Here is a 26,275-nt window from a genome sequence, read left to right on the forward strand (position 1 = left end):
TTGGGGGGAGTGGGATGAGGACTGGCTTCTTAAAGCTGCAGAGGACGAGCAATTATAAGGGTGCGTATAGAACTAATGAGATGCCCAGAGCAGAACACCAGGGCAGACAGCCTCCAAGGACAGGCCCCGCATTGAGGCAGAGGTGTGGGTCCAGAAGGACCTCTTGGTGGAAGGCAGGGAGTGCTCAGCTAAGCAAGAGGGAGGTTGCGGGATAGAGGGGGTGACCAGACTCTGCCAGACTTGTAAAGACCCACCTGGAATGAGGGGTGCTGACTTAAACCCCAGAAGCACAGAGGTGGGGACATAACATGGAGAGGGGAGCATCAAGTCTTTCAAAATGAGGGGGAAGTGGAGAGGGAGGGGAGCTGAATGCAGTGTAAAGAAAGGACATCTGATATAGTGGCCCTGGGGAGAAGTCCTGGCCAGGCCAGCAGTGGGCCTGGAGCCCCTCTTAGCTCCTAGGGCGGCCCCAGGTCTCTTACAGACCCAGGAGTTTGGGGTCTGCATCCTACCAAAGCTCCCCGCGTCCCACCCTATCCCTCTGTGGTCTCCTGCTACCACCCAGAAGGCTGGCAATAGATGTGCCAATCTCAGGTGGGCAGCAGGGTTTGGGGGCTGAGAAGGGTGGGCCCTAGAGAGCTGGGAGGGGCTCAGGTTTCCACCAGGCTGACCCCGAGGCAGCGTCACACCACACTAGCAGTGCCAGTCCAGGGCCTGCTCCTCCGAGGGAACGGGCTCAAGGAGCAGAGGTCACATGCTGGGAAAATGAGTTTCAGGGTCAGTCAGCTCTTAGCTGACTTGGAAAGGGAGACCCAAGGAAAGGCCTCCAAAGTGGCTGGCCCTGTTGTCACCACAAAAGCAGATTTACTGACGCACACGGTGTTGCGCTTGGGGAAGTGCCCGTGCGTCCTCGGGAACCTTAGAAATCACTTAGCCCGTGTCACAGATGTGCTGTCTGAGCCGAGGGAATCAGAGGCGGAACCAGGACTAGAAGGCTCGGTTCTGCCTTCCTCTGTGACGCCAATCCACGAAGGCATCAGCTTATCCTGCCTGGTTTTTGCCTTTGCGCTGTCCAACCCGCACCTTCCCTCCCCCCGAGAGCTTTTTGGTTTTATTTCTCTGGAGATAACTGACTTAGGGGTGGTGAGTGGAGGTAACAGAAGAAGAGGTGGACTCTGGGTGTCCAGGCTTGGATCCTCCCGTCTCTTTGCCTTCCTTCCATACGCCCTCTTCCTGGGGCATTCTTTAGAGTTTCCTTTCTCACTATTAATAGTCCAGAGTCAAGATGCCTCTCAAGGTCTGAAAACGGCCAGGAACAGGAGGAAGCAGGCCCTCGCTGAAGGCTGAGATCAGTGTTGAGAGCAGTGTTCTCCTCACCCCAGGGGAGAAGACTGAAGTCTGCCTTCTCCTCCCGCACCTGCCCCACCCCCTCCCTGGCCTCCGTTTTTCTTGACTTTTTCCAGCTCTGCGTCATCTAGTTATCCCTGTTTAACACCCTGAACTTGATCACCCCCATGCCGTGCACCACCTTTGCAGTCTAAGCATTTCATTCTTTGATCGTTATTTCTCCACCTTCCAATTCATTTGCTCAGGCACACCTAGACCATAATGCTTGAGCCCAGCGCAGCCAGGCTGATGAGCCCTGACTGCTTCATTGTCTGTCTGCCCCCGTCTGACTCTCTCCATCCTGTATTAATTACTCCCCCACTATAATCCCTACCTTACAGATGTCCTCAAGTCTCTTGCACCCTATCCTGCCATCACACTCATCTAGCAAAACCCATTCCCAGGTGAACTCCGCCTCCGCTTTTTCCTCGCCTACGCACAGGTAGCGGACCACTACTAGGGTAAAATCACACACTGGCCGATTGGATTAATTTTAAACTCATGATTACTGGCCCAGCTTGGCACCAAGTACTGCTTTGTAGTCTCCTTACTTCTCCAGTAGCGTGGTTCTCAAAATGTGGGCCTTAGGCTGGCAGCATCAGAATCATTTGGGAACTTGTTAACAGTGCAGATTCTCATGCTGCATCCCAGACCTGCTGAACCGGTATTTTAACAAGCCCCCCAGGTGATTCTGACGCTTGCTGGAGTTTGAAAACCACTTTTCTAGTAGGCTCACTTTCCCATTTTCAAGATGTATTCCATACTTTGTCTGTTCACGTAACTCCTCCTCCTCTCTTATGTCATCTAAGTCGATATAGCTGATCTCATCTAGACTTGGCTGAGAAAACTAAAGGTGCCAAATGGAAATGTGTGTTCCCATTAGCAACATTACCAGTGTGCTCATGTCTGTATCCATCTTCTTCCTTCCTTTTTCAAAGTCAGAAGTATCCAACCATCTGATGAAGGCTCGGTCCTCCGCAGGGGTGGGGGGTGGGCTGGAGGGTTGTGCCCTCTGGATCAACATTTGGGTATCTCCCTCTGCATCTTTTTTTTTTTTTTCCTTTTGGCTGTTCAATTTACTTATTTATTTATTATTTAACTGTAGTTGATTTACAATGATGTGTTAGTTTTTTTGCTTTTTTTTTTTTTTACAAATCCACATTTTTATTTATTTACTTTTCAATAAGTTTAAATCCTTGAGGGGTACAGCATCATACAGATTCTTGGCTGGAAGGTTGTTTCGGAATTTGGCGGGAACCATGCCACTGTTTCCATGAGCGAGAGTTACCTTTCCCCAGATTACTCTGGTTTTGTTCAGTTTGCCCCCAGGAGTTACTCTATTTTTCTTTGCTTTGTACACAAGCACATCTCTTGCCTAGATAGAATTGTTTCATGTCGAGCATAAACACTTTCAAATTTTAAGAAGAGCTATGTGTTCCCTCTGGTTCCAGAGATGGCCTTGGACCACAGCCTTCCAGACGTATTTGTTGTTTTAGAAGTCCTGTTTCCAGCAGGCGTCCACAGGCTCCAAGTGGCTCTGTGTTAGTTTCTGGTGTATAACGTAGTGATTCAGTTATACATAGAATTCTTTTTCATGATAGGTTGTTACAAGCTATTGAATATAAGTTCCCTGTGCTATGCAGTACGACCTTGTTGTTTACCTATTTTTTAAAAAAAATTTTTTATTGACGTGTAGTTGATTTTCAGTGTTAGTTTCAGGTGTCCAGCAAAGTGATTCAGTTATACATACATATACACACATATTTTCTTTTCATATTCTTTTCTATTATATGTTATTACAAGAAATTAAATATAGTTCCCTGTGCCATACGTATCTATTTTGTATATAGTAGTTTGTATCCCTCTGCATCTTAAGGAGAGGGAACAAAAGAAGCATTCTTATCAGCTCTCGGATCTTCTACCTTCCAAAAGAAAAGCAAAACTTTCTTGCCTATCCAGCTCCCTCCAGCAACTGCTGTGTTTCTCTGCTCCTTTTCGTAACTAACGTCTGATAAAAGGTTATCTACACACACAAGCTTTTTCCCTACCACTCACTCTTCAGTCAGCTTGTAGACTGGAAGATACGTGCATGTTTTATTTTTACCTGGTGACACCATACTCTTTTCTAACTTGTTTGTACCAATTGACGCGACTCCCTATTTTTGCTACGCCTTTTTATTATCTGACTTAAAAAATCTCGCCAGTCTCGTGGATATGAAATAATTCTTACTTGATTTTGCATTTCCCTAATTACTAACATTTTCAGAGGTCAATGGGCTATTTGTGCTACTTTTTCTGTGAAATACCTGTTTATTCTTTTGTCTTCTTTTGTGTTGGGTTATTATTTTCTTACATATAGAAGTTTTTTAGAAGTATGTTTTAGGTACTAATCTTTTATGACTACATAATGTTGCAATTGTCTTCTCTCAATTCTTTTTTGTTTCCCTTTTGGTTTCTTTTTTTTTTTTTCAAGTCTTTTATTTAAAAATAATTTTAGATTCACAGAAAAGTTGCAAAGATGATGAAGAGTTCCATATACCTTTCCTTCATCTTCTAATATGAACATCTTACATACCCATGTTACATTTATCACAACTAAGAAATTAACACTGGTACAATACTATTACCTAAACTACAGACTTCATTCATATTTTACCAGTATTTCTACTAGTGGTCTTTTTTTGTTCCAGAATACCACATTGCACTTAATCATTATATCTGTCTCATCTCTCCCAAATTATGGCAGTATCTCAGTTTTTTGGTTTGCTTGTTTGGTTGGTTCATAAGCTTGATGGTTTTTTAAGAGCACTAGCTGAGTATTTTGTAGAATGCCCTTCAGTTTGGGTGTGTCTGATGATTTTCATGGTTAGACGGGAGTTATGTATTTTTAGAAAGAAGATGACAGAGGCGAAGGGCCCTTTTCATCACATCTTATCCGGGGAAGTGATGACTGATCACTGGTCATGACTTACTGTCGTGATGTTAACCTTGATTATTTGGTTAAGATGATGTGTCTTCTAGGTTTCTCCGTTGTAACGTTACTCTTTGTCCCTTTCCATCCTAAGAGTCACTGAGACCAGCCCTGGTCAGAGAGGGGTGGGGGAGAATACCTCCTTCGTGGAGGTGGGAAGGGTATCTATGATTTCTTGAAATTTTTCTGTAAGGGTGATTTGTTCCTCTCCTCCATTTATTTATTAATCATTTGCCAGCATGGACTCATGGAGATTTATTTTATTCTTTGGTTTCCAATCCAATATTTCTAATTTTGTTGCTCAGATTGTACCAGGTTTGGCCTTTCAGGCTGGTTCCCACATCTTTTGGACATGCCCACTTTCTGTTTGTTTTCCTTTTTGTTTTTCTGAGCACTTCCTTACTTTCGGACATTGTAAGGTTTTCCAGGCTCATTTGGCATTTTCCCTGTGTCGGCCCTGGCATCATCTCTCCCAGGAGCTTGGGTTCGTTTTATTGGAGAATGGCTGGGTGTACTTGATGCTACTGGACTGTGGCTGTTTCCAGACCCTCCAGCGGACAGAGCTAGGAAGTACATGTTTGCATACTAACCCGCGCATGCTCACGAATCTGTATATTTCTTTATCTCAGTCTACAAATATAAAACATGAATTCATACTGGCATCTCTTGCTAATTAAGCATCACAGGGTTCATTTAGCCTCCTCCCCACCCACCTTGCTTATTTGTAACAAGATTCTTTCTCCAACAGTGAGAACTCTGGCTCGTGTTATTTATAATTTATTTACTTATTTGACCAACCCTAAAACACAAGTAAAGTAGGTTTAAAATTGATAACCCATACCCTCGTGAGAAACAGTTGTACCATTTAGAGCACGCTGTTTATTACATATAGTTCTTTGTCATTGCCCGTGCAGTATGCAGTCAAAAAACTATTTTCTAGTTACTTTGGTGAACTTGTTTCCCTCATCCCTCTAGTGAAGTTATGTTATACATTTGTAACATAGTTGAATTTATTTTCATAGTCCTCATTATATCCTGGGATTTTCTGAACATTTCAGTTAATTTTTTTTTTATTCCTTCTGAATTTGCACAAATTAAAGTTAATTCTTTAGGGGGTACTACAGGTTTCAACAAATCACCCCAGCACCATATGTGACAGTTCCATTGTCTTAAAAGTCACTTCTTCCCTGCTCCCTCAACTCCTGGTAACCACTGATTGGTTTTCTATCCCTATAGTTTTGCCTTTTCCATAAAATCATATAAATGAAATCAAAAACTGTAGGTAGCCTTTTGCCTTTGGTCACTTACAGTGTCTTTAAGATTCATCCATATTATGTGAACAGTGTCTTTAAGATTCATCCATATTATGTGAATCAATTCCTTTTTATTGCTAACTAGTCATTTTTTGGATGTATCACTTTGTTTATCCATCTACTTGTTGAAGGTTATCTTGTTTGTTTCCAGTTTTGGGCAATTATGAATAAAGCTGTTACAGACATTTGCATCTAGATTTTTGTGTGACCACAAGGTTTCAGTTCTTTTGGGTAAACACACAAGAATGGAATTGCTGGGTCACATGGTAGCTGTTTGCTTAACTTTAAAAGGAACTGCTAAACTATTTTCTGAAGTGGCTATACTGTTTTACATTCCAGCTAGCAATGTGTGAGTCTCTGTTTAGCATTTGCTGGGGTCAGTTTGTTTTTGGCCATTCTAATAAGTGCATTGCATTGTAGCTTTAATTTGCATTTACCTAATGACTAAAGATGTTGACATCATTTCATATGCTTTTTAGCCATTTGGCAATTTTTCCCTGTAGATATCTTGCCCATTTTAACAAACTGGGTTATCTTTTTGTTACTGAGTTTTAAGAAATGTTTTTTCTCTCCATTGTTAAACTGGCTAGAACTTCTAGTACAGTGTGCAGTAGAAGTGGTAAGAGAGGACATCCTTGTTGTGTTCTCAAATTTAAGGGCAAAGCATTCAATCTCTGTTAAGTATGATGTTAGCTGTAGGTTTATTTGGAGATACCAGTTATTAGGTTAGGAAAGTACTCTTGCATTCTTAGTTTGCTGAGAACTTTTTTTTTTATCATGAATGAATGATGAATTTTGTCAAATGATTTTTGTGCATATATTGAGATGATCATATGGTTTTTCTTATTTCATGGTTATTAAGATGAATTGCATCGATTGATCTTCAGATACTGAACTAGCCATGAGACAAACCTCACTTGATCACAATGTATTCTTCTAAAATATTTTACATATATATATATATATATATATATATATATATATATATATATATATATATATATATTTGATTAGTCATTAGGGAAATACAAATTAAAAGCACAATGAGATACTTCATACTTACTAAATGACTATGATGACAAAGACCATTACAATTGTTGGGGAGGATGTGGAGAAACTGGAACCCTCATACATTGCTGGTAGGTGTGTAATAATGGTGCAGCCACTTTGGAAAACAGTTCGACGGTTCCTAAAAATGCTACAGTTACCACGTGACCCAGAAATTCCCCTCCCAGGTATAACCCAAGACAGAAACCTGTGCAGAAACTTATACACAAATATTCATAACACTGTTTATAGTAGCCAAAAAGTGGAAACAACCCAAATGTTCAACTGATGAATGGTTAAACCAAATGTGGTCTATCCCTACAATGGACTAACATTCAGCAGTAAAAAGAAATAAAGAACTGACCCATGCTACAACGTGAGTGAACCGTAAAAACGTTATACTGAGTGAGAGAAGCCAGTCATGAAAAACACACACTGTGTGATGCCATTTATGTGAAATGTTCAGAAGAGGCAAACTCCACACAGAGACGGAGAGTAGTTGAGTGGTCATGTAAAGCATGGCTTTTCTTCTGCTCTGTCTTCAGTGTGAGGGTTTGTGCTAATCTAGTCAGGAGTTGGGCTGGGTTTCAACCTCGATGTACCCGAAGGCTGCACATTCCTCAGGTGACTGCTCTGCTTATCTCTCTGCTTGCCTGTGGGTCTTCCCTTTTTGCTGCTCCCAGTGAGTCTGTTTTTGGCAGCTCCCTGCAGCTATAATCCACTTATTTTTACCTCACACTTGCTAGCATTTTGAGTTAGTGGCAGAGTAAAAGGACATTCCCTGATGTTTTCCCAGGCACTGGGACCTGGGGCTTGCGGGTGTGGCCTTCACCAGTGTTCCTGTCTCTTTCCTACAAGTTACACTGGCCTTAGCACGCATTCCTGCCCTCTCCCAGGGGTAAAGAGCTTTTTTATTTTCTTGTTCCCTTTCCCAGCCGCAGTGGATTTCCACCACTTCCTTCAGGCTGTCCTTTTTTTACCTTTCTCCTGCAGTTGAATGCTTTTGTTTCCTAGCAGAAGTAGGGAGATGAATCTGGGCAGTGTTTCACTGATTGGCCATTTTCCTCCCCACTGTGGTGCGTTTCCCCAGCGCCCTCTGCCTATACGTTTTGCTGAGTTCTCCTGAAAAGTAAGGCTTTTTTTCCCACAAGGGATATGGGAGTATCTAGCGTTTCAGCAGTCAGTATTGTTTCTTCCCTCAGCCAGCCCCGCAGGGCAACTTTCTCAAGGTTCTCCCTGGGCATCCTTTTCCCTGGGCATCCTTTTCCCCGGGCATCCTTTTCCCCGGGCATCCTTCATAGCCACTGGTGGGGTTCTTGGTGGGGAGCAGGGGGGGCAGGGGGAGCCTACACGAAGGTGTGAACCTTTCAATGTCTGCAGCTCTCAGGTCTTCACACTTTCACACCAGAGCATGCTCAGCCTTTAGCAATTTATTAAACATTTTTACTCACAGACATAGAAAACAAACTTGTAATTACCAAGGGAGGAAGAGGGTGGGAAGGAATAAATTGGGAGTTTGAGATTTGCAGATACTAACTACTATATATAAAATAGATAAACAGCAAGTTTATGCTGTATAACACAGGAAACTACATTCAATATCTTGTGTTAACCTGTAATGAAAAAGAATATGAAAATGAATATATGCATGAATATGTATGACTAAAAATTATGCTGTACACCAGAAATTGACACAACATTGTAAACTGACTGTACTTCAATTTTTTTTTTTTTTGCTTTTGCTTTAATCTTCTTACTAAACTCAGCCCCACATGTCAAATGCTTGAGTCCAGGTTCTCCCAGGGGTTGCCTGTCTCCACTTTTCAGGCTAGTTGTTTGCCCATGACCTCACTTCTTCAATGGGTTCAAGAAAAGTCATTAATTTTCCCTGTTTCTCCAGCTTTTTTCTTGTTTAAGGGGAGGAGCAAAGTTCTTTCCAACTCTTTATTCTCATTGGCTTAAATGAAGTCCTATGGTTTCTTTTGATAAACAGATTATTCATTTTTGTGTGTATTCGGGAAGGGGGTGTAATTAGGTTTATTTATTTTTAGAGGAGGTACTGGGGATTGAACCCAGGACCTCATACATGCTAAGCATGCGCTCTACAACTTGAACTTTACCCTCCCCCAGGTTCTTCATTTTGATGAAGCCAAATCTATCCATCTTTTTCTTTGGTTTGTACTTTTCATGTTTTGTTGATTGACAATTGCATGTGCACTAATTCTTTTTACAGACACATGTTATGGCAGAACAGACTATGCCATAGAAAAGTTCACGAAGAGCTAGAATTATTTGATCCTTGAATCCACATTTGGAGTTTCTTTATGAGAAAAATAGTAACTTACCAATTCAGTTTCTTTATGAATATGGGACAAATTATCATTTCTATTTCTTCTTGAGTCACTCTGGTAAGTTGTATTTTCTTAGGAATCTTGTCTCTCATCTGCTTCAAATTTATTAGCATTTGCTCATAATGGCGTATACTATAAATATGTTATTGTTTTTATATCTCATATGTTACATTTAGGCTTTCTGGGTAATTTTTCCCTTTGGTCAACCTCAAGCCTGTACTATTTTATTAGCCTTTCAAAAAAATCCAATTTTTGACTTTGTTGATATTTGCTGTTGTCCTTTGGTTTCTCTTTCCTTGATTTCTGCTTTTATCTTATCTCATTTTTCCTATTTTTCTTTGGGTTTATTTTGCAGCTTTCCATGATCAAGTTGAAGAGTATATACAGGACCAGATCTGAGCAGGCCCTAAAGAAAGATGCATGTAAATTGCAGTGTGGCTCGCACCCCAGCACTCCTGTTCCCGCCACACCATCATCTTTCCCCCAACTCACACCTAAGGGCTCAAAGAGAGTTTTCTGTGATCAATTGTCTGAGGAATGAAGAAGCTAAGTTATGTTTATGTGTATAACGTGCTAGAGCCAGGCCAGAGTGGACTGCGTGGGGCAATGGCCCTTTTTAGAGGAGACCCTGAAGGATGGTGTAGAAAGAAATTTCTTCCAATGGGTACAACTTTGAAGAGTACATTTCATGGTTGTTTGTTTGTTTGCTTTTTGTTTTTGGTGGGGGGAGTGGGGAAGATGAGCTACACTGAGGTGAGGGTCTGACCAGATTCTTAGGCAGCAACTAATGATTTTAGGTAGATGGTTAGGAACTTAGAAGGAACAAGAATGGAGGATCAGTGCAAGGAATTTTATGCAAGAGGCATGTGTTTGGACTTCTTGTGATAGATCTGGAGTGTCAGAATTTTTGTCTCTCTCATTAGTCAGATGGACAAGGTGACCTTTTGTGCCTGTCAGTTAGTTTCTGTCTCCATCCACCTAGTGATTGCTCTGTGGGCTCCTGAGCAAGTGGCCACGATGTAGGTAGGCAACAAAACAGATGCACTCTGGGTCTGAATGTGTTTTCTCCACTTCCGTGATCTGTCAGCAGCATTGTCCCTGGACTTACAGAATGCATTATGTATCATCATGATATTTCAGAGAGCACAGGGCTTCACCAAGGAACTCATTCTAAGGCAAAATAAGTCGAGCATTAACCTTCTGAGATTTACTCCTGTTACTGTGATTCCTACATGCTGCTACATAATGAAGCAGAGAGGGAAATGGATGGAACCTGGGGATTCCCTGGGGTGCCTCCTAGTCCTCTTGTGTCTAGTCATAAAAGTAACTGGACAGACTTCTTACTGACAGCATCCCTAAAGACTCAGATCTTTCAGAAATGAAATCCGGTATCCAGTACTAATGGGGTCAGTGCTGCAATCTGAAGCAGCCTCTGCTCAGCAGTGGTGGGAGGGATGCTCAGCAGAGGAATTCAGGAAAAGAGTTCTGGGCACGGTTTCTGACTTATGCGTGATTCTCTAGCCATCTCAAGTGATTTTTATTAGCTAACTAATTATCTTTTTAATAAATTCACTTTGTGTTTAAAGCAGACAGGATTGATTTTAGTAGTTGAAATGAAGGATCCTGATTTTCATAGCGAAATAAGTGAAGGGGGAGGAACAGATTATGAGGTGACTGTGTCCTCCTCAAAATATATGTTCAAGTCCTGTTCCCTAATACCTGGTACTTGTGAATGTGACCTTATTTGGAAATAGGTCTTTGCAGATGTGGTCAAGTTACGAAGAGATCATACTGGATTAGGATGGGCCCTAAATGCAAGGGCTGGTGTTCCTGTAAGAGGAGAGACACAGAGGCCCAGGGAGGAAGGCCATGTGATGATGGAGCCAGAGATCGGCATGATCATCACTAAAAGCCAAGGAACCCTGAAGATTGCTAGGAAGAAGCAAGTAAAGATTCTCCCCTAGTGCCTTCAGGAGGAGTATGGCTCTGATGGTTTTAGATTTCTAGCCTCCAGAACCATGAGGGAATACATTGTTTTAAGCCACTGCGTTTTTTAAGCCACTCAGTTTGTGGTCATTTGTCACAGCCGCCTTGGGAAAGTACTCACACTTCATTCAGGGTGCCCTGAGTCTGTGAAAAGATTCAGTTCTGGGAACTGGACGTGTTCTCCACTGTGGTGACTCAACACAGGTCTCAGTTTGCTGGGCCTGGAGGTAGGACTTTAGTGGGCTGCCCATCCATTCTGATCCTAAAAAGCCACAAGGTTTTTAGCCGCTGTCCAGAATCCCCTTCATTAGACTATGCAGGTGACCCAGCTGGTCCTGCCGCCCACTGGTCCCCATCCCCAGTGAAAGCAGCAGCATCTCCTCCTAGCACACCTGGGTGATGGAGAGCAACCAGAACAGTCTCTCAGAACCTGCTACTAGTCCCCTCAACAAGGTCCCAGATTCAATCGAACTCCGCAACACCAGCAAGGATCAGATGCACTGGTATTTTATGAACCACTAAGGGGAAAAGAACACTGTCAAAGTATGACCTACAGTGATTTATAGTACATCCTCATCTCAGAGACATGAAAAGATGTGCATCTTAGAACTCACGAAATGTATTTCTCCGAGCCTTGGTGAAGGGCGTGTCATTTGTGCTCTCTTAAGGACCAAAGTGAGAGTGTGAGTGAGCAGATCACACGGGATAAACCACTCTAACACGTAACACGTCCGTCTCCCTAAGATTTTAGATTTCTTCCTGTTCATTATACCAGGGAATTTCTGGTACCTTTACTTAATATGTGGAGTACCACTGAGTCCGGGTTTCAGTCAGCCACCTAAGAAAACAACTAGAATGGCTAGCTGCTTGAGTGAGCATATTGATCCAGAATCCCTGGCAGGCCTACCCATATGGATAAATTCAGCTTGATACCAAATTGTGAGTATATCCCTTTGGAGTAGCGCCCCCATGTTGTGTAACCAGACATGTTTGCTGGAGCCTTTGCAGGCATTTTTTAGTGGGTACGTCTTTGTCTGGGTCAGACTCTGTATTTGTCTTTCTTGGCCTGTCTCGGACTGTCACTACAGGTTTGGAAAAAAATGAACAGTGGTGGAGATGCTGAGGGGATATGGCTCTCTGTGCCAGGGAGCTCAAGGCAGGTTACGGAGGGTTTTCAGGCTGGGTAGGAACGGCATCTCCAGACAGGAGAAGAGTGGTGGAGTCTTCTGACAAGTGAGTTCCACTGCAGATTGAGATTCATGGATGCTCCGATTGATTCATCTGCATCCTGTCACCATTCCACTTCTCAAGGTCCAATTTTTACATAAAAGACCTGCTTCAAAGTATGAATTAAAGTAACCCGGTAATTTGGCAACTCATGGGATCAAACCTGTGAGTTTGTCTTGTGGTCTCAGCTTTTCCGCTGCAAGCAGTTAAGAGATTCCTTTACTGGAACCACAGAAAAATCTCTGATTTTCAGTCTGTGCTTTGATAGGAGGATTTAGGAGTTAGAATTTGTCCTTCCCTTTCTTTAAGCCAGTAATTTTCAATGGTGGTGATTTTGTCTCCCCCAGAGGACATTTGGCAATATCTGGAGACATTCTTGGTTGTCACAGCTGGGGAGGGACATGTGTCATACTTGCACCTGGGGATAGAGACCAGGGATGCTGTTAAACAGCATGTGATGCGTAAGACAATCTCTCGTAACACAGAAGAATCCAGCCCCAGATGTCAACCATTTGGGGGTTGAGAAACCCTGTTTTAAACTATTCATCAGAGTAAGAGGTAACCACTGCGCTCCATATCCCTTAATTTTTCAAAAATGCTGATATTCCTCTCTGCAAACTGTTTTTTTTTTTTTGCCAGAATGATACTATGACATGATCAATTATAAGAAGTAGTTTTTTTTTATTGTTTCATGAACTACTAAGAAAGAAAAACCAGGGACAAAACATAACACTACATTGATTTTTTTTTTTAACATGCCATTTTTTTTTTAATGTGTGCCCTGCATGTCCTCCTGTGGCGACTCAACCCTGCCAGAGCCACTTTATGGGCACTTCATTCTAGGTAATAGGTGACAATGTGACTGCTTCCCCATAAGATGCCAGGGTAGTAAAGTCACGTCCCTTCATACTTGCAGAATTCCGATTGCCTTTAACCCCAGGAGGAAGGCCCAATAACTAATCCTTGAATTTCTGTTGCCTGCAACCACTCCTGATACAAGTTTCTGATTCTCAGTAGCAAAGTGTGTGTGTGTGCGTGCACGCTCACACATGTGAAAGATACTGGATATTGTCTAGCTTCTGGAGGAGCTGGGATTGCTGGAGACCACATTTAGGGCTACCTTTGGCATCATCCAGGTCAGGCTTATAGAATTTGTCTGAAGAGACCAGCACTGCTCACCAAGGCCAGCCACTGGGTGCCATGGCTTTGGCTGTGGACACTCGCTGTAGCATCACCTTCCCCCCGGCTCACCCTGGAGCGCGTGATCCCCCCGCGGCTGCCATCAGAGTCCTTGGAGTCTGCTGCCTCTTCACTCGCTGGCTGCTGATTCCTGGCACCTGAGTGCACGCTTGTGCTCTGGCCCCAGGGGAGGCTGGAAAAGCAAATATCTGGCATTTTCAGCATCTGTAATACGAGGCAAACCGTGCTTGCATCTGTCTTGCTGTGCGGGGAATTCCCCCAGCATAGGCAGATGTCCATCCTGACTGGCCCCGAAGAGTGGCAAGCATCTGCGAGGCCGGCTCCCGGCAGCTCTCCCTTCTGCTCATTCTGAAAACTGGGAATCTCTTCCCCTGTCTGAGTGCTTCAGCAAGTGGTTGATTCTCCAGATACAGTCTCGAATCCATCCTCTTTGGCTCTTGTGTCGATGACTTAATACCACCAACTGTTCATCCGTTTCATCTGGATGACTGTACAGCCTCTTTGCTTCCCGTCTCCACGCTCTTCCCCCTCCTAATCTCTGCTCCGCAAAGCAGCAGGAGGTACGTTTGTCAGTCACCCTATAAACGTCTTTCCTAAAAGGCCTTCAATGGCTTTTGGGGGGGGGTTAGAACAAAATCCCAAATCGTTATTTTTGGTATAAGGAGGGTGGTCTTATGTCTCGTTTCACCTAGGTACGATTTTTTAAGAGGGCTTCCTTTTATTCTCAAGAATGTGTGGTTTGGACCACACGTTACCGTCAGTTTACCGATAAGGCCCTGCATTTTCTGAGCTCTGCTTCCCGCCCGCCTCCCTTGTGAAACTGCTCTGGTGCTTGTCCTCTCTGAGCTCTTCTCCCTCCCTTGGGGACTTGCGGGTTCTTCCCTTCTGCCTGGTACACTTTTCCTCACACTTAACCACAGCCCTGTTGCGTGTAACCACCCCTTCCACGTCTTAATCGGTGTCTCTGAGATACCTTTCCTTACCTCCGCATCTGAACGGCCCCTCCCCCTGCTCTCTGTATCATTTCCTTGTTTATTTCCTCCATGGAGTCACCAGGATTTGACATTTAATTGTCTGTCTGTTGTTTAATCTCTGTCTCAGGCCCTAAGAACGTAAGCTCCCTGAGGGTATGGATTATATGTTTTACTTACCATTGTGTCCCAGGGCCACTTAACAGTGGCCCTCAGTCCATCACTAAAAGGTCTTCCTTCCTGATCCCTTGACAAGGTTAAGCTCCCATGCTAGACACAGTGAAAGCACTCCATGCTTTTCTTCCTTAGCACGTCCCACAATTGTTCTTAAATAGTAATTTGTGTAATTTCCCTTTGTCAGTTTCTCCTTCTAGATATACTTCGAGGAGAACAGAGGCATGTCCCTCTCAGGATGCTTAGAACAGGGCAGTTCAATACATGTTGAGTCTGAGTATTCTGCAAAAGCATGTGTCTGGGAGCTAGGGAGGAGGGGGCAGAGGTGATCTCGTCGGCCTCGCTCTGTGGTGGGTTGTGGAAGCTGCAAGGCGTGTTCCTGGTGGGGCGGGCGGGGAGGGCAGAGAGGCCACTGCAGCATCCCTCATGCAGCCAGACTAGTGGCTTAGTCCTCCTCTTCGGTGGGGTTTCCCTTGACTTCCTCTGCTTCCTTCTCAGCCTCCCTCTTAGAGGCTTCTTGAAGCCCAGAAAGATCTGGGCACATTGAGGACCAAGACCTTCAGCCAAGACAGATGGCAGGGGTGGGAGCCAGGCCTCTGGATCCTAGGGACGAGCTGGAGAAGTGTAGCGAGAACTTTCAGCTAATAACCCTAACTTGATTCGGTGTTATCTTTGTGAACAGCCTTGTCCAGTGATAATGGAGAAGTATCCCAAACAGATTCAGCATCCAGTGAGGGTCTAACCAAAACCGAAGGAGATAAAGTTTCATCATCCGTCGAAAAACCGCTGAATTTATCAGAGGCCAGTGGAAGCGTACCTGTAACATCCAACACCTCAGTCCAGCAACAGACGACTACAACAGCTAGTGACAAAGCAGACTCAGACAACACTACTAAATCCAAAACAACCACTGTCTCTATGAAGCCTGAAAACATAAGCAGCCAGAATGGAATTTCAATTGACACAACTGGATCTGGAACCCAGAGTAACCACAGTGTGACCACAAGCAGCATGACCACTAAGGAAGGAACTCAGACAGCCTCTGAACCTCAAAATCTAAGTAAACCCTCAGACACCACTACTGCTGTCACTTCCTTGACCACCCCTGCAAGCACTCCCCAGTCTAACATGGTCCCTGTGCCTTCGAAGCCCTCAGGGAACTCCTCCGAGGGACCGAAGGAAATTACTACAGCTGCTAGTTCAGGCCCAGTGGCGGGTCCCACCGTCACAACTCAGGGGATGCTGACCACATCAGGTAAGTAATGCCTTTTTTTTTTTTTTCAAGCAGAAAAACTTTCAAATACTTATGTTCTATATGGTTGCTCAGCTAGAAGATGGAGATTCACCCTGTGGGTTAAGTATCATGAACACGCGCCACCTACACTTAGCCTGTTTCCCGTTTCAGCGATGAGCAAAGGCAAGAGGGCTGTGTGTTCTGATGTGAGCTCAGTGTTTTGACTTGTCCAGTTGAACGTTTACTTTTCTTAAGTGCTGGTCTTAATCCTGTAAATTAATTTCAAAAGTCACTGATGGATCGTGTGCCTCAAGATCATGAGCCATGTCAGGTCTGTTGAGTCAGACTTTCTGGCGTGAACCTGAGAATCTGCATTGTGAGGCACTCCACAGGTAGTTTGGGTGCATGCTGGGTCAGCAGACGGCCACACTGGAAGAGCATGGTCATATCCTGCAGTAAGAGGAAGGGCTCCAAGTTGGATAAACCTGGATTCAGATCCCTGTTCTGTTGCTTGTTAGCACGTGATGTCAGGCAGTTCATCGAGCTCCTCTGAGCCTCAGTTTCCTTGTTTATAAAATAGGGATAATTATGGTACCTTCCTCATAGGGTTGTTGTGAGGATTAAGAAAGAAAGTAACCTTTGAAGCACTTAGGACCCTCACAAGAAGTAAGCGCTCAGTTAATGCCAGCTTCTGCTGCTGACATCATCATTCCTCTTCTTACTTCTCCCTTGCACTGGCTCATCCAGTCTGCGCCTCCTGTGAGATGCTACGGGACTGGCTTCATGTCTGCCTGTTCTTCCTCATAGCCTGCCTCCTTCAGCTGGTGGTCTAGGTAGGGGATAAGACTAAAGAACCTCAGAAAACTAAGAACGAGAGAGACTCTCCTTTTCTGTTAAAGGCACCACTCACCTTTTCTCATAACCTTCATTTTCCCAATTACAGTACCACAGGTTTCCTCACCCGGCACTCAGCACACCTCCAGCAACATGCCAGCTGTCACTGGGAGCTCTGCGGCTCTGCAGCCTACAGGCTCTTCACTGGGACCTGCGACCTCATCACCTGTCGCGGGACCCACAAGCTCCAACGCTCCGTTGATGCCAACTGCCTCACAAGGCTCCAGCACCCCTTCCATTGTCTCAGTAGTTTCAGTACGTGGGGCAAAGGTAAGAGAGCCCAGCCTGGGAGAGAAGGGACTCCGGGAAGAGCATTTATACTCCTCCCTTCCCAGGGTCCCTGGCGGGGCTGTGAGGAGCTATCGTCATTCACCCCTTGTCTCTGGCTTAGACAGTGGGATAGCCAATAACACACCTGGCTCAGAAACTCCAGCTGGCCACGCCCACAGCTTGCCCGGATCTCCCAGGGGAGGCAGGGAGGGAGGGAGAGAGGGAGGAGTCAAAGACAAGATCTAGTCAGGCTGAGCCTGACCATTAATATTAATCCCAGTGGCTTCTTGCAGATACAGTGCGAGTCTCCTGAAGCGCCAAAAGAGAAGATGCTCATCCTGAACCTCTCGACACCCATTAGCTGTGTGAGTACCGTGCTCATCTGAGCCCCACCCTGATGTACACCCCAAAATGTGCTTTAGCAGCAGGGTCACAGAAGGTAGAAGGGAATGAAGTGTTCTTTCTAGAAAGGAGCAGAGAGATGTGTTCATTTTCCTGCCATTGTTTTTTCCTAGTAGGACGTAGTCCCTTTCCATCTTCATGAGGGACAAAGCAAGGTTCAGACTTCACTAAGGGAAGCCCCGCCCACAGGGCTGCTGCAGGGCCAGAAGTACCAGCTCTCCTGGGCTTCCACGTCACAGTGTCTGAGAGCCTGGAGACCCCAGTCCTGGTTCGTGTTTGCTTCTAGCTCCGGGTGTGCCTTTGTTAAGTCGATCTCTTTGAGCTTCAGGGGCCTCAATTGAAAATGAAAGGCTTAGTCTGCCTAGCTCTCCCTGTTCTAATAGTCTGTGGTTTTATATATTTTTATATTTCCTGGTCCATGTTTTATATGATGGCCTCCCTCTAATCTGGGGGAACCATTGTCAACAGTTTCTTCTTCCAGGCAGGGTGATACGTGTTTGTACTGTTTGGGGGAGATGGTGTCAGCACGTGTGTGAATACATTTGCATAAAAGAAAGAGTAGCAGTGTGTCCACTGCCTTGAGACTGCCAGTCTCCCTAGGATTAAGGGCTTTAGTCCCAGGATGTCTGCTGCAGTGCTTAGTAAATAGCTGAGAGCGGAGTGCTGGTAATGGATGGCTCACTGCTGCCCTCTTCTGGTCAGTGGTTATTTTAGCAAACACCCCTAGAATTAGGACAGGATATGGTTTCTAAAGGATGGTGAACTTGGGTTTATAATTCTTTGAGGCCACGTGTAATTTCTGCAGTTGTTTTGAGTGTCCATCATGCTGGAATTTTCCATGTGAACTATAGAAAAGCATGCATTTAGACTGGGGTTTTAACATATGACCCAGTAATCCTGCTCCTGGGCATATATCCAGAAGGAACCCTACTTCAAAAAGACACCTGCACCCCAGTGTTCATAGCAGCAGTATTTACAATAGTCAAGACATGGAAACAGCCTAAATGTCCATCAACAGATGACTGGATAAAGAAGATGTGGTATATTTATGCAATGGAATACTATTCAGCCATAAAAACCAACAACATAACGCCATTTGCAGTAACATGGATGTTCCTGGAGAAAGTCATTCTAAGTGAAGTAAGCCAGAAAGAGAAAGAAAAATACCATATGAGATTGCTCATATGTGGAATCTAAAAAAAAAAAAACACACAAATACAAAACAGAAACACTCATAGACATAGAATACAAACTTGTGGTTGCCAAGGGGGCGGGGGGTGGGAAGGGACAGACTGGGAGTTCAAAATTTGTAGATACTGACAGACGTATGTAGACTAGATAAACAAGATTGTACAGGGAAATATATACAAGATCTTGTGGTAGCTCACAGCGAAAAAAAGTGACAGTGAATATATGTATGTTCATGTATAACTGAAATTGTGCTCTGCACTGGAATTTGACACAACATTGTAAAATGACTATAACTCAATTAGAAAATGTTTAAAAATAAAAATAGACTGGGGTGTTAAAAGGGAGCAGTGTTCCCCTGGGGTTGGGCTTATTGGACAAGGCAGGAATCAAATTGATGCTTGCCCAGGCTTTCCTCTGGCTCTCTTTTTGGCTGAAACTTGGCAGGGGTGTGTTTGGTCATGAGAAGCTTTTTTTTTTTTTTTTCATTTGTTATAAATGGAAAGAGGAAATCCCTGGCTCTTTACCTGATATCAGGCTGCGAAATTAGTAAGCCTAAGGAAATTCCAGGTAGAAACCCAAGGAATAGTTTGTGGGGCAGGCCATACCAAGAGTTCTTTTCTTCATCCTGGTATCCTTAACTCCAAAACTGGTCAGAGAAACATCAGTTTGGGGTGCCTCTGGATGACGTGGCAGGACTGGGTAAAAGCAGCCTGCACTTTGCTTCCTCACTCTCAGCCTTAAAGCCATGTCAGCCAGGCCATTTCTGTTTAGAAATGTAGAAAGCTTCCTTCTAAGATATTCTCATGTGCATCTTCAAGGTACTCCCAAGTTCCCCTCTTCAGTGATGGCCTCGCTTTTCTCCCTGTCAGCCTGTTTATGGTTTCAGTGTCTTAGCCCAGGGAACGGGTACACCTTTCAACTTTGGGATAGATAAACTTGATCTGAGAGTCAGGGCTACCCACCCCACCCCCATGAGGTTTCTGAACTCAGCACCAAAGGCTGGTGAATGGCAGGTTCAGGTGGGACTGGTGTCTTCCCCACTGGCAGTGCCTCCTCAGGGAGAGGTGGTAACAGGCAATCAGGTCATGATCCTTAAAGAGATTTGAGGGAGAAAGAAGCACTAGGGCGAATGGTATTGTTCAACCACGGACGAGATAAACGGTGGGAGGAGACCTGGGGATGAGATCGGCAAGGGGCAGAGGAGGCAGGGGCTGGCCCAGGAGGACAGCACATCACTCGCCACTCTGGCAGGCCTGGGACTGGCACCAGTTGAGGCTAGAGCAGGGAATATGTTCACATCTGACCTTAGCTGCGAAGGGCAGCCCCACAAGCCTTGGCTAATGTCATGATCCTTGAGAAATCACCTGTGGTCTCCCCACAACAGGAGGCAAGCCCTTTCAATGAGAAATTGGTCACACTTCTGTGCCAAGCGGCAAATGCCACCTTCAGCCTAGTTCAAGATGAGTGCTGTGTTCGGCTGGCACCTGTTATAGACTTCCCAGGAGTGCAAATCAAAGAAGTCACTATTCGCAGTGAGTTGAGGGCAAGGTGGGGATTGAGGCCAATGTGGGGTGGGAATAGGGCAGAGGGTGGCTGCTCAGGAGCCACAAGGATGGGTCAGTTGTCAACTCCCAGCCACCTGAGAGAGAGACACCACTCAGGAGATTGAGATACAGTATGTCCTCCTCTGTCCCTTACCATGTCACTCTGAGCTAGACCACTGAAGCCGCATCTCTCCCTCTCCCCCCTCAGAAAGATTCTCTCCCAAGGATGTGTATGAACTGCTGCACAATAAATGGGATGCGCTAAAAGGGGTAAGTGGATGCCCCACTGTGCTGGGACAGACTGAGTTAGGAGCCTGTCCCTCTGAAGTCCCTGGTTACCTTGCTCGACCGTCTCTCTCATTGTCAAGGAACCTCCAGTTTGCAAGTATCTAGAAGGTAGGAGGATAAGGGGGCAGCAGGGTGGTGGAACAGGCCCCACCAAACCCCAAGCAGAAGAGCTCAGACATGAATGGTAGTTCTGAGAGAGGGTGCCCCAGAACCTGTTCTCTGCCACGTAACTTTCTCCTCCTCGGCCAGGTGGGAGTTACTAACATGGCGTTGGGGGATCGAGGACCACCAGAAGAGACTGAGGACCGGTTCAGCATGCCCCTCATCATCACCATTGTCTGCATGGCATCCTTCTTGCTTCTGGTTGCGGCCCTCTATGGCTGCTGCCACCAGCGCCTCTCCCAGAGGAAGGACCAGGTGAGGACTTATTCCCCTGGCCAGGGAGCAGTCCGGGTCACTAGATGATGCTCACCCCATTGTTCCCATATTAGAGAGAAGTGAATGGGCCACGGACTCTTTCTGATAGGCATAGGCCGTCCCTTATAGGTAATGGAAACTTACATGGAAAATTAAAGAGGCAGCATTGTGGATGGGAAGAACGTGGGCTTTGGAGTCAGGAAGACCTGGTTTAAGCCCTAGCTCTGCCTCCTGTTATCTGGGTGGCCTTGAGCAAATCATATGGTCTCCGAGCTTCAGGTTTCTCATCTGCATAATGGGGATTATACCCACCTTGCAGAGCTGCTCTGAGGACCCACTGATAGAAATGGGCCTGAGCATGCCTGTCTGACCAGAAGTTCTTTCACTTCCCTCATTACAATTCCACGCAGACCCATGGTTCTACCCTGGCTGTACACTGGTGAGCTTGATGCTTAGCTTCCTCGCACACCAATTGAAACTGACTCTCTGGATTAGTATATTTGTTAAAACCTTCCCGGGGACTCTACTGTGCAACCCAGGTTGTATCTTGGGTAAAGATGGAGAGGAAGCACTATCTCCGGCAGCTCCTGTCTGCAGCAGAGATGGCTGTAGGTTCTGCTGTACCCATCTTGCTCAGGCTTAGGGAGGTCCTCAGTTACATGGCCTGATGAAAGTAATTTTCTTAAAGTTCTTCCCAATTCAATGCAGTGGGGTAAGGCAGGGGCCTGGAGTGTAAAGTTTGGTGGGAAGGTATGGAGGCAAGAGGAGAGTGGAGGACTGTGGAGAACAAACTCCATTTTCACTGACCTCATGGATTTGCCACCCGGGCAAAGGCAAGGTGCGCTGGGAATTTTAGGATGTTGGGCGAGTTCATAGACTAGCCCTGAGGCTGGCCAGTCATCAGGATGGCCTCTGGGAGCACCTACTACTCACATTAACCAAATTGGAGTTCCTGGATTATAGGTACAGCTGTTATATTAAAGCTATATTCCAGCTGCGGCCCTCTATGGCTGCTGTCACTAGCACCTCTCCCAGAGGAAGGACTAGGTGAGGACTTACTCACCTAGCCAGGGAGCAGTCCAGGTCACTAGATGACTCTCACTCCATTATTCCCTCAAAAATTACTCGTTTTTTCCTTGGGTCATCTCCTATAGCAACGACTAACAGAGGAGCTACAGACAGTGGAGAATGGTTACCATGACAATCCAACATTGGAAGTGATGGAGACCTCATCAGAGATGCAGGAGAAAAAGGTCGTCAACCTTAATGGGGAGCTGGGGGACAGCTGGATCGTCCCTCTGGACAACCTGACCAAGGATGACCTAGATGAGGAGGAAGACACACACCTCTAATCAGGTCTGCGGGCGGCCTCCAGCAGTGCACAGAGCTCCAGCTGAAGCACCTCAAGTGCCATTTGGATAGGGGAGGAAATCCTTCCCCTTTGAGGGAAAGACTGGGGAGGAGACAAGACTTGGAGGACTCCCTCCTTCCAGTCCCACAGGCCTTATTTTTCAAGTTGAACACATTCTGTCTAGAATCCTTCCGTAAAATAATCCACTAGTGCCTGAGCTCAGTGCTGCTGGGGGATCAGGAAAGAGCCATATTTAGAGATGAGCTAGTAGAATTCCTTCATTTCACAGACTGGCCTAAAGAGGGTAAAGTCAAGGTCACCCAGCCACTGGGTGACAAGAGTTAGGATGAAAACAAAGATTCCTTCGTTCGGTCCAGTGCTCATTCCCACCATGCCATGCTCTTGCAGTCACCTGTGCCCTCCCTCCAGAGCTGCCCTGGGCAGGGGGTGAAGCTGCCAGTCAGTGGATAGGATGGAGGGGAGAGCAGGGCCAGATCCTGTCTCAGTGGGATCTGATACTTGAAGGGATTGGTCCCCTTTTCTGTCTCCTATGCCAGCCTCGTCTGCCAGTGTCCCATCCTCTTTCTTCTCCATGCTCCCTTCGCTCAGTTTTTATTCCCACTCTGTCCCAGAGCCCCTGGGACGAACACAGGTCATTCATGACCTTGAACCCATTGTTCTGGATTCTAGTTTCCTGGCATTTGCTTAATGAGTTTAGGACTGAACCCCCCCCCCCCCAACACCAGTGTGAACAGGTCTCCCCAAGGGTCCATCTACAGGTGAAGAGAGAAGGGGACACCCTTAGTCCCAGGAAGGGCCCTGGCAAACCCCCCCAAGGCACTCCTTGAAGAGGCTCCCTGAGTGCTGCTTTGGCCTCCCGTTCCCAGCAGGGGCTAACATCCACAGGCAGCTACTGAAGGCAAAGTTTTGTTGTCACTGCTTAGCTGATACACTGGGGGTGAAGACCCAAGCTAGGGCATCCCCTTGAGATCCGGTGTGAAAGAGCAGCTTTAGGGCAGAGGTTCTTGGGGCCCAGTCAGCAGAGAGGTATCTTAACAGACAATCGATTAAAACAGCAGGAAGGAGAGGCTTTACTCTCCACTTCGTAGGGAACTCAGGGGCTTTGCAGGTCGCTGAGAGTGTTGTTGTTTTTAATCCAGCCTCTACTGCCAAAGGCCAAAGCTCAGTGTTGGGAGGCTTTTGGGTAGATTCCCATGTACCTGTGCCACAAGGTAAGACAGGCCTAGAACAGTGGTGCGTTAGGGGCAGCCCGAGGGGCTGGCCTTCCATTCCCAGCAACCTCTCACCGTCTGGGGACAGAGCTACGCCTTGCTGTGTCCCTTCCTCTGTATTCCCAGCGGGGCTGCCCAGTGCTCCTTCAGGTTCTGGTGGCATCTCAGGGAAACAAAATGCTGATGCTGCCCGGTGGAGGGGTTTTGAGGGCGCTCAGCAGGTAAACGGCACCTGAAGACTGGGCATAGTGAGATTTCCTCCAATTTTCTGAGAAGAGGGAATCCTGTATGGAATTTTGAACTTTGCCCATGGTCTCTATTGTTCTTGGACATAAATTCCCTAGAACCAACTACGAAGATAGGGAGAACTGCTTAGGAAAATGAAAATGGTCATTTCAGGGCAAAAAGCCAGATACTCCCCCCCCCCCCCCGCCCCAAATTTCATGACAGGCCCAGGCTGCAGTAGTTCTGATAAAATAGGCTATCTGCTTTGGGATAGGTTATTTTTTCAAAGGGGAGGAGCTTAGAGGGAAGACCAATGTCTATGTCCTTCCTTGGCCACCTGATTCCCTATTCGTAGCCTTTAGCCATTTGGTATCCAGGGGGAAAGGAAGGCCAGGGGTTCAAGTAGGGCCCCAGTGAGCGTCCCAAGAGCTGGGAAGATGCTAAGCTAAAAAGGGTCTAAAAGTATCTGCCCTGATTCTCTAGTCTCTAGTATTTGGAGGTTGGCAAGATGGAGTAATGCCAGTTTGGGGAAAAATAGAGGAAACCTTGTTTAACTGGGAAAAGATCTGTTTGCTTCTTTCTTACACACTGTTTGGGTCTTTCTAGCCAGTGGGATCATGGCCACGGTGGCAGAGGCCAGACTGGATTGTTACTCCTTTGCTGATTCTGGGTCACATTTCACCTGCCAGCTTTAGACAGACATGAACTGTGTCTCTGCAAACCAATCAAAGGCTGCAACCCCCAGGCCTCTCGGGGAGAGAGAGAAGACTGGCAAAGACAGAGAGTAAACACTGTGTTTGGTCCAGAGGAGTGACTGTGTCCCTGTCCAACGACAACCTTGAGAAGCTTTGGGCCAGTTCAGAGGTTCTTTTGGTATATCCGAATTATATTGCTCTAGCCTTTTAGGGCACCTTGCCTTGGCTTGCTTTTGCCACTAGACATCTGTGTCAAAGGCCACACAGCCACGTACCTGTCAAGGTCATCTTCCCACATCTTTACTGGGCTCTAATACTGTCTGGCAGTTCACACTAGGGCTGAGAGGAGAGAAGAGGAACACCGTCAGGAACTCAGCATGACTCAAACAGGTTGTGCCAAAGAGAGATGATAAAGTCTTTATTCCAGTCCCTGAACTGCATGAGAGGCCAGAAACCATGAGCCTGATGATTGGACAAAATCCAGCGGGAAGCACGCTGTCGTGAGTGGGGAGAGATGCAGCTGTGAAGAGGGTACAGAATAGTCTCTGCATCATAGGACAGGATATGGGTTTAATCTGGTCTGGACACAAGATTCTTCTTTCCCCTCTTAAAGAAAGCTAGCAGAAAGTTTATTTAAGCCACTTCAGGAGCTTTATCTTTTTGACAATATACTGGAGAAACTTTGAAAAACACATTCATGCTGAAATATATATATATTTTGATAATGCAAATACAACAGCCACATGTTAATCCACCCTGCACTTCTTTGAATATACTCTGGAGCAAGCTGAGAGATGGGTTTTTTTTCCCTCTAAACAGGAATGTAAATGTCTGTTTTACTAGAAATGACAAGTTTTTGTTTTTCTTTGTTGAAAAACGAAATACAAGAAAGGCTGATGATCACAGATATTTTAAATACAATCCTCACCTCTCCCCAGTAAAGTCCCATCACATTACAGTAAGGGTTGGAGTCCATATGCAGTGGTTGGAAAGTGACACTCTAGTCGTAGGGAGAGGGTTTTAGAACCTAATCTTTTTTTTTTTTTAACAGGAAAAGAACCTGAAGCCCAGAAAGATACAGTGACTTGGCCAAAATCACATGTTTAGTGACAGAAACAGGATTACAACCTGGGTTGGAAGACTGTCCAAATGCTGTGTGCCTCAGGAAAAATCAAGAAATTAAGGACTGTTAATGGAGGACAGGCACCAGAATGACACAAAGGCCAGAATTCCCTTCTCAGATCTCCTGCAGCAAGGCTAGGGAGAGCATGAAGCCAAGAATAGGCACCCTACTGGTCTCCTACGCTTCTGAGTTATTTAGGTCTAAGACTTAAATGAACAATTGTTTTCTACCAAGAAATAGTTTTGAATGAGCTTTTACCTATAGATTGTCTATTAATAGGACTAAGGATCAAAGGGAACAAGACAGGAAGGCAGAGGGGATGAGAGCAAAGCAGTGGCATATCTTTCATCACTGCCATTAGCTGATTCACTCAGGTTTGGTGAAAACCCAATACTGAGTGAAAGGAGGGGATTAGTATTTGCTGTGGGTCTTTTAAAAACTAGTGAATGTTAAAGAATTTGCCCAGGACACTGGGGAAGCATGTGTGTTAGTGGACAGGGGTCTAAAGTACACTGGAATTGAGAAACCTGTTTATAAAGACTACTTAATTGTTGACATTTTCTTACAAAAATATATTTTGTGAAATTGTTTACTATCAATTAAAGTGCTTTTGTGTAAGCTGGTTCAAGCTCTAGTATTTTGCTCTGACTGGGTTACATTCTTCACTTGTGCGCAAGGCTTGTCACTTGAAGCCCCTGAAGACATCAAGCGCTCCGGTGAGCGCAGTAACCCCTGCTGTTGTTACTCCTGCTTAACTGTGCAGGCCCAGAGGGTACAAGAGAA

General features: G+C 45.5%; 1 protein-coding gene across 1 annotated transcript in view; it reads left to right on the plus strand.

Annotated features, from left to right (window-relative positions):
- The window catches only part of PODXL (podocalyxin like), a 46,182-nt gene extending 20,072 nt beyond the window's left edge, over positions 1–26,110 (plus strand). The window contains exons 3-9 of the mRNA XM_074367876.1: positions 15,309–15,881; positions 16,804–17,024; positions 17,318–17,389; positions 20,002–20,149; positions 20,370–20,431; positions 20,699–20,866; positions 22,021–26,110. Coding sequence (XP_074223977.1) covers positions 15,309–15,881; positions 16,804–17,024; positions 17,318–17,389; positions 20,002–20,149; positions 20,370–20,431; positions 20,699–20,866; positions 22,021–22,218 — 1,442 coding nt within the window. The 3' untranslated portion in view covers positions 22,219–26,110. The remainder of the gene's footprint in view (positions 1–15,308; positions 15,882–16,803; positions 17,025–17,317; positions 17,390–20,001; positions 20,150–20,369; positions 20,432–20,698; positions 20,867–22,020) is intronic.
- Positions 26,111–26,275: the final 165 nt, after the last annotated feature.

The sequence above is a fragment of the Camelus bactrianus genome, chromosome 7 (genome assembly GCF_048773025.1).
Source record: "Camelus bactrianus isolate YW-2024 breed Bactrian camel chromosome 7, ASM4877302v1, whole genome shotgun sequence".
Classification (NCBI taxonomy): Eukaryota; Metazoa; Chordata; class Mammalia; order Artiodactyla; family Camelidae; genus Camelus; species Camelus bactrianus.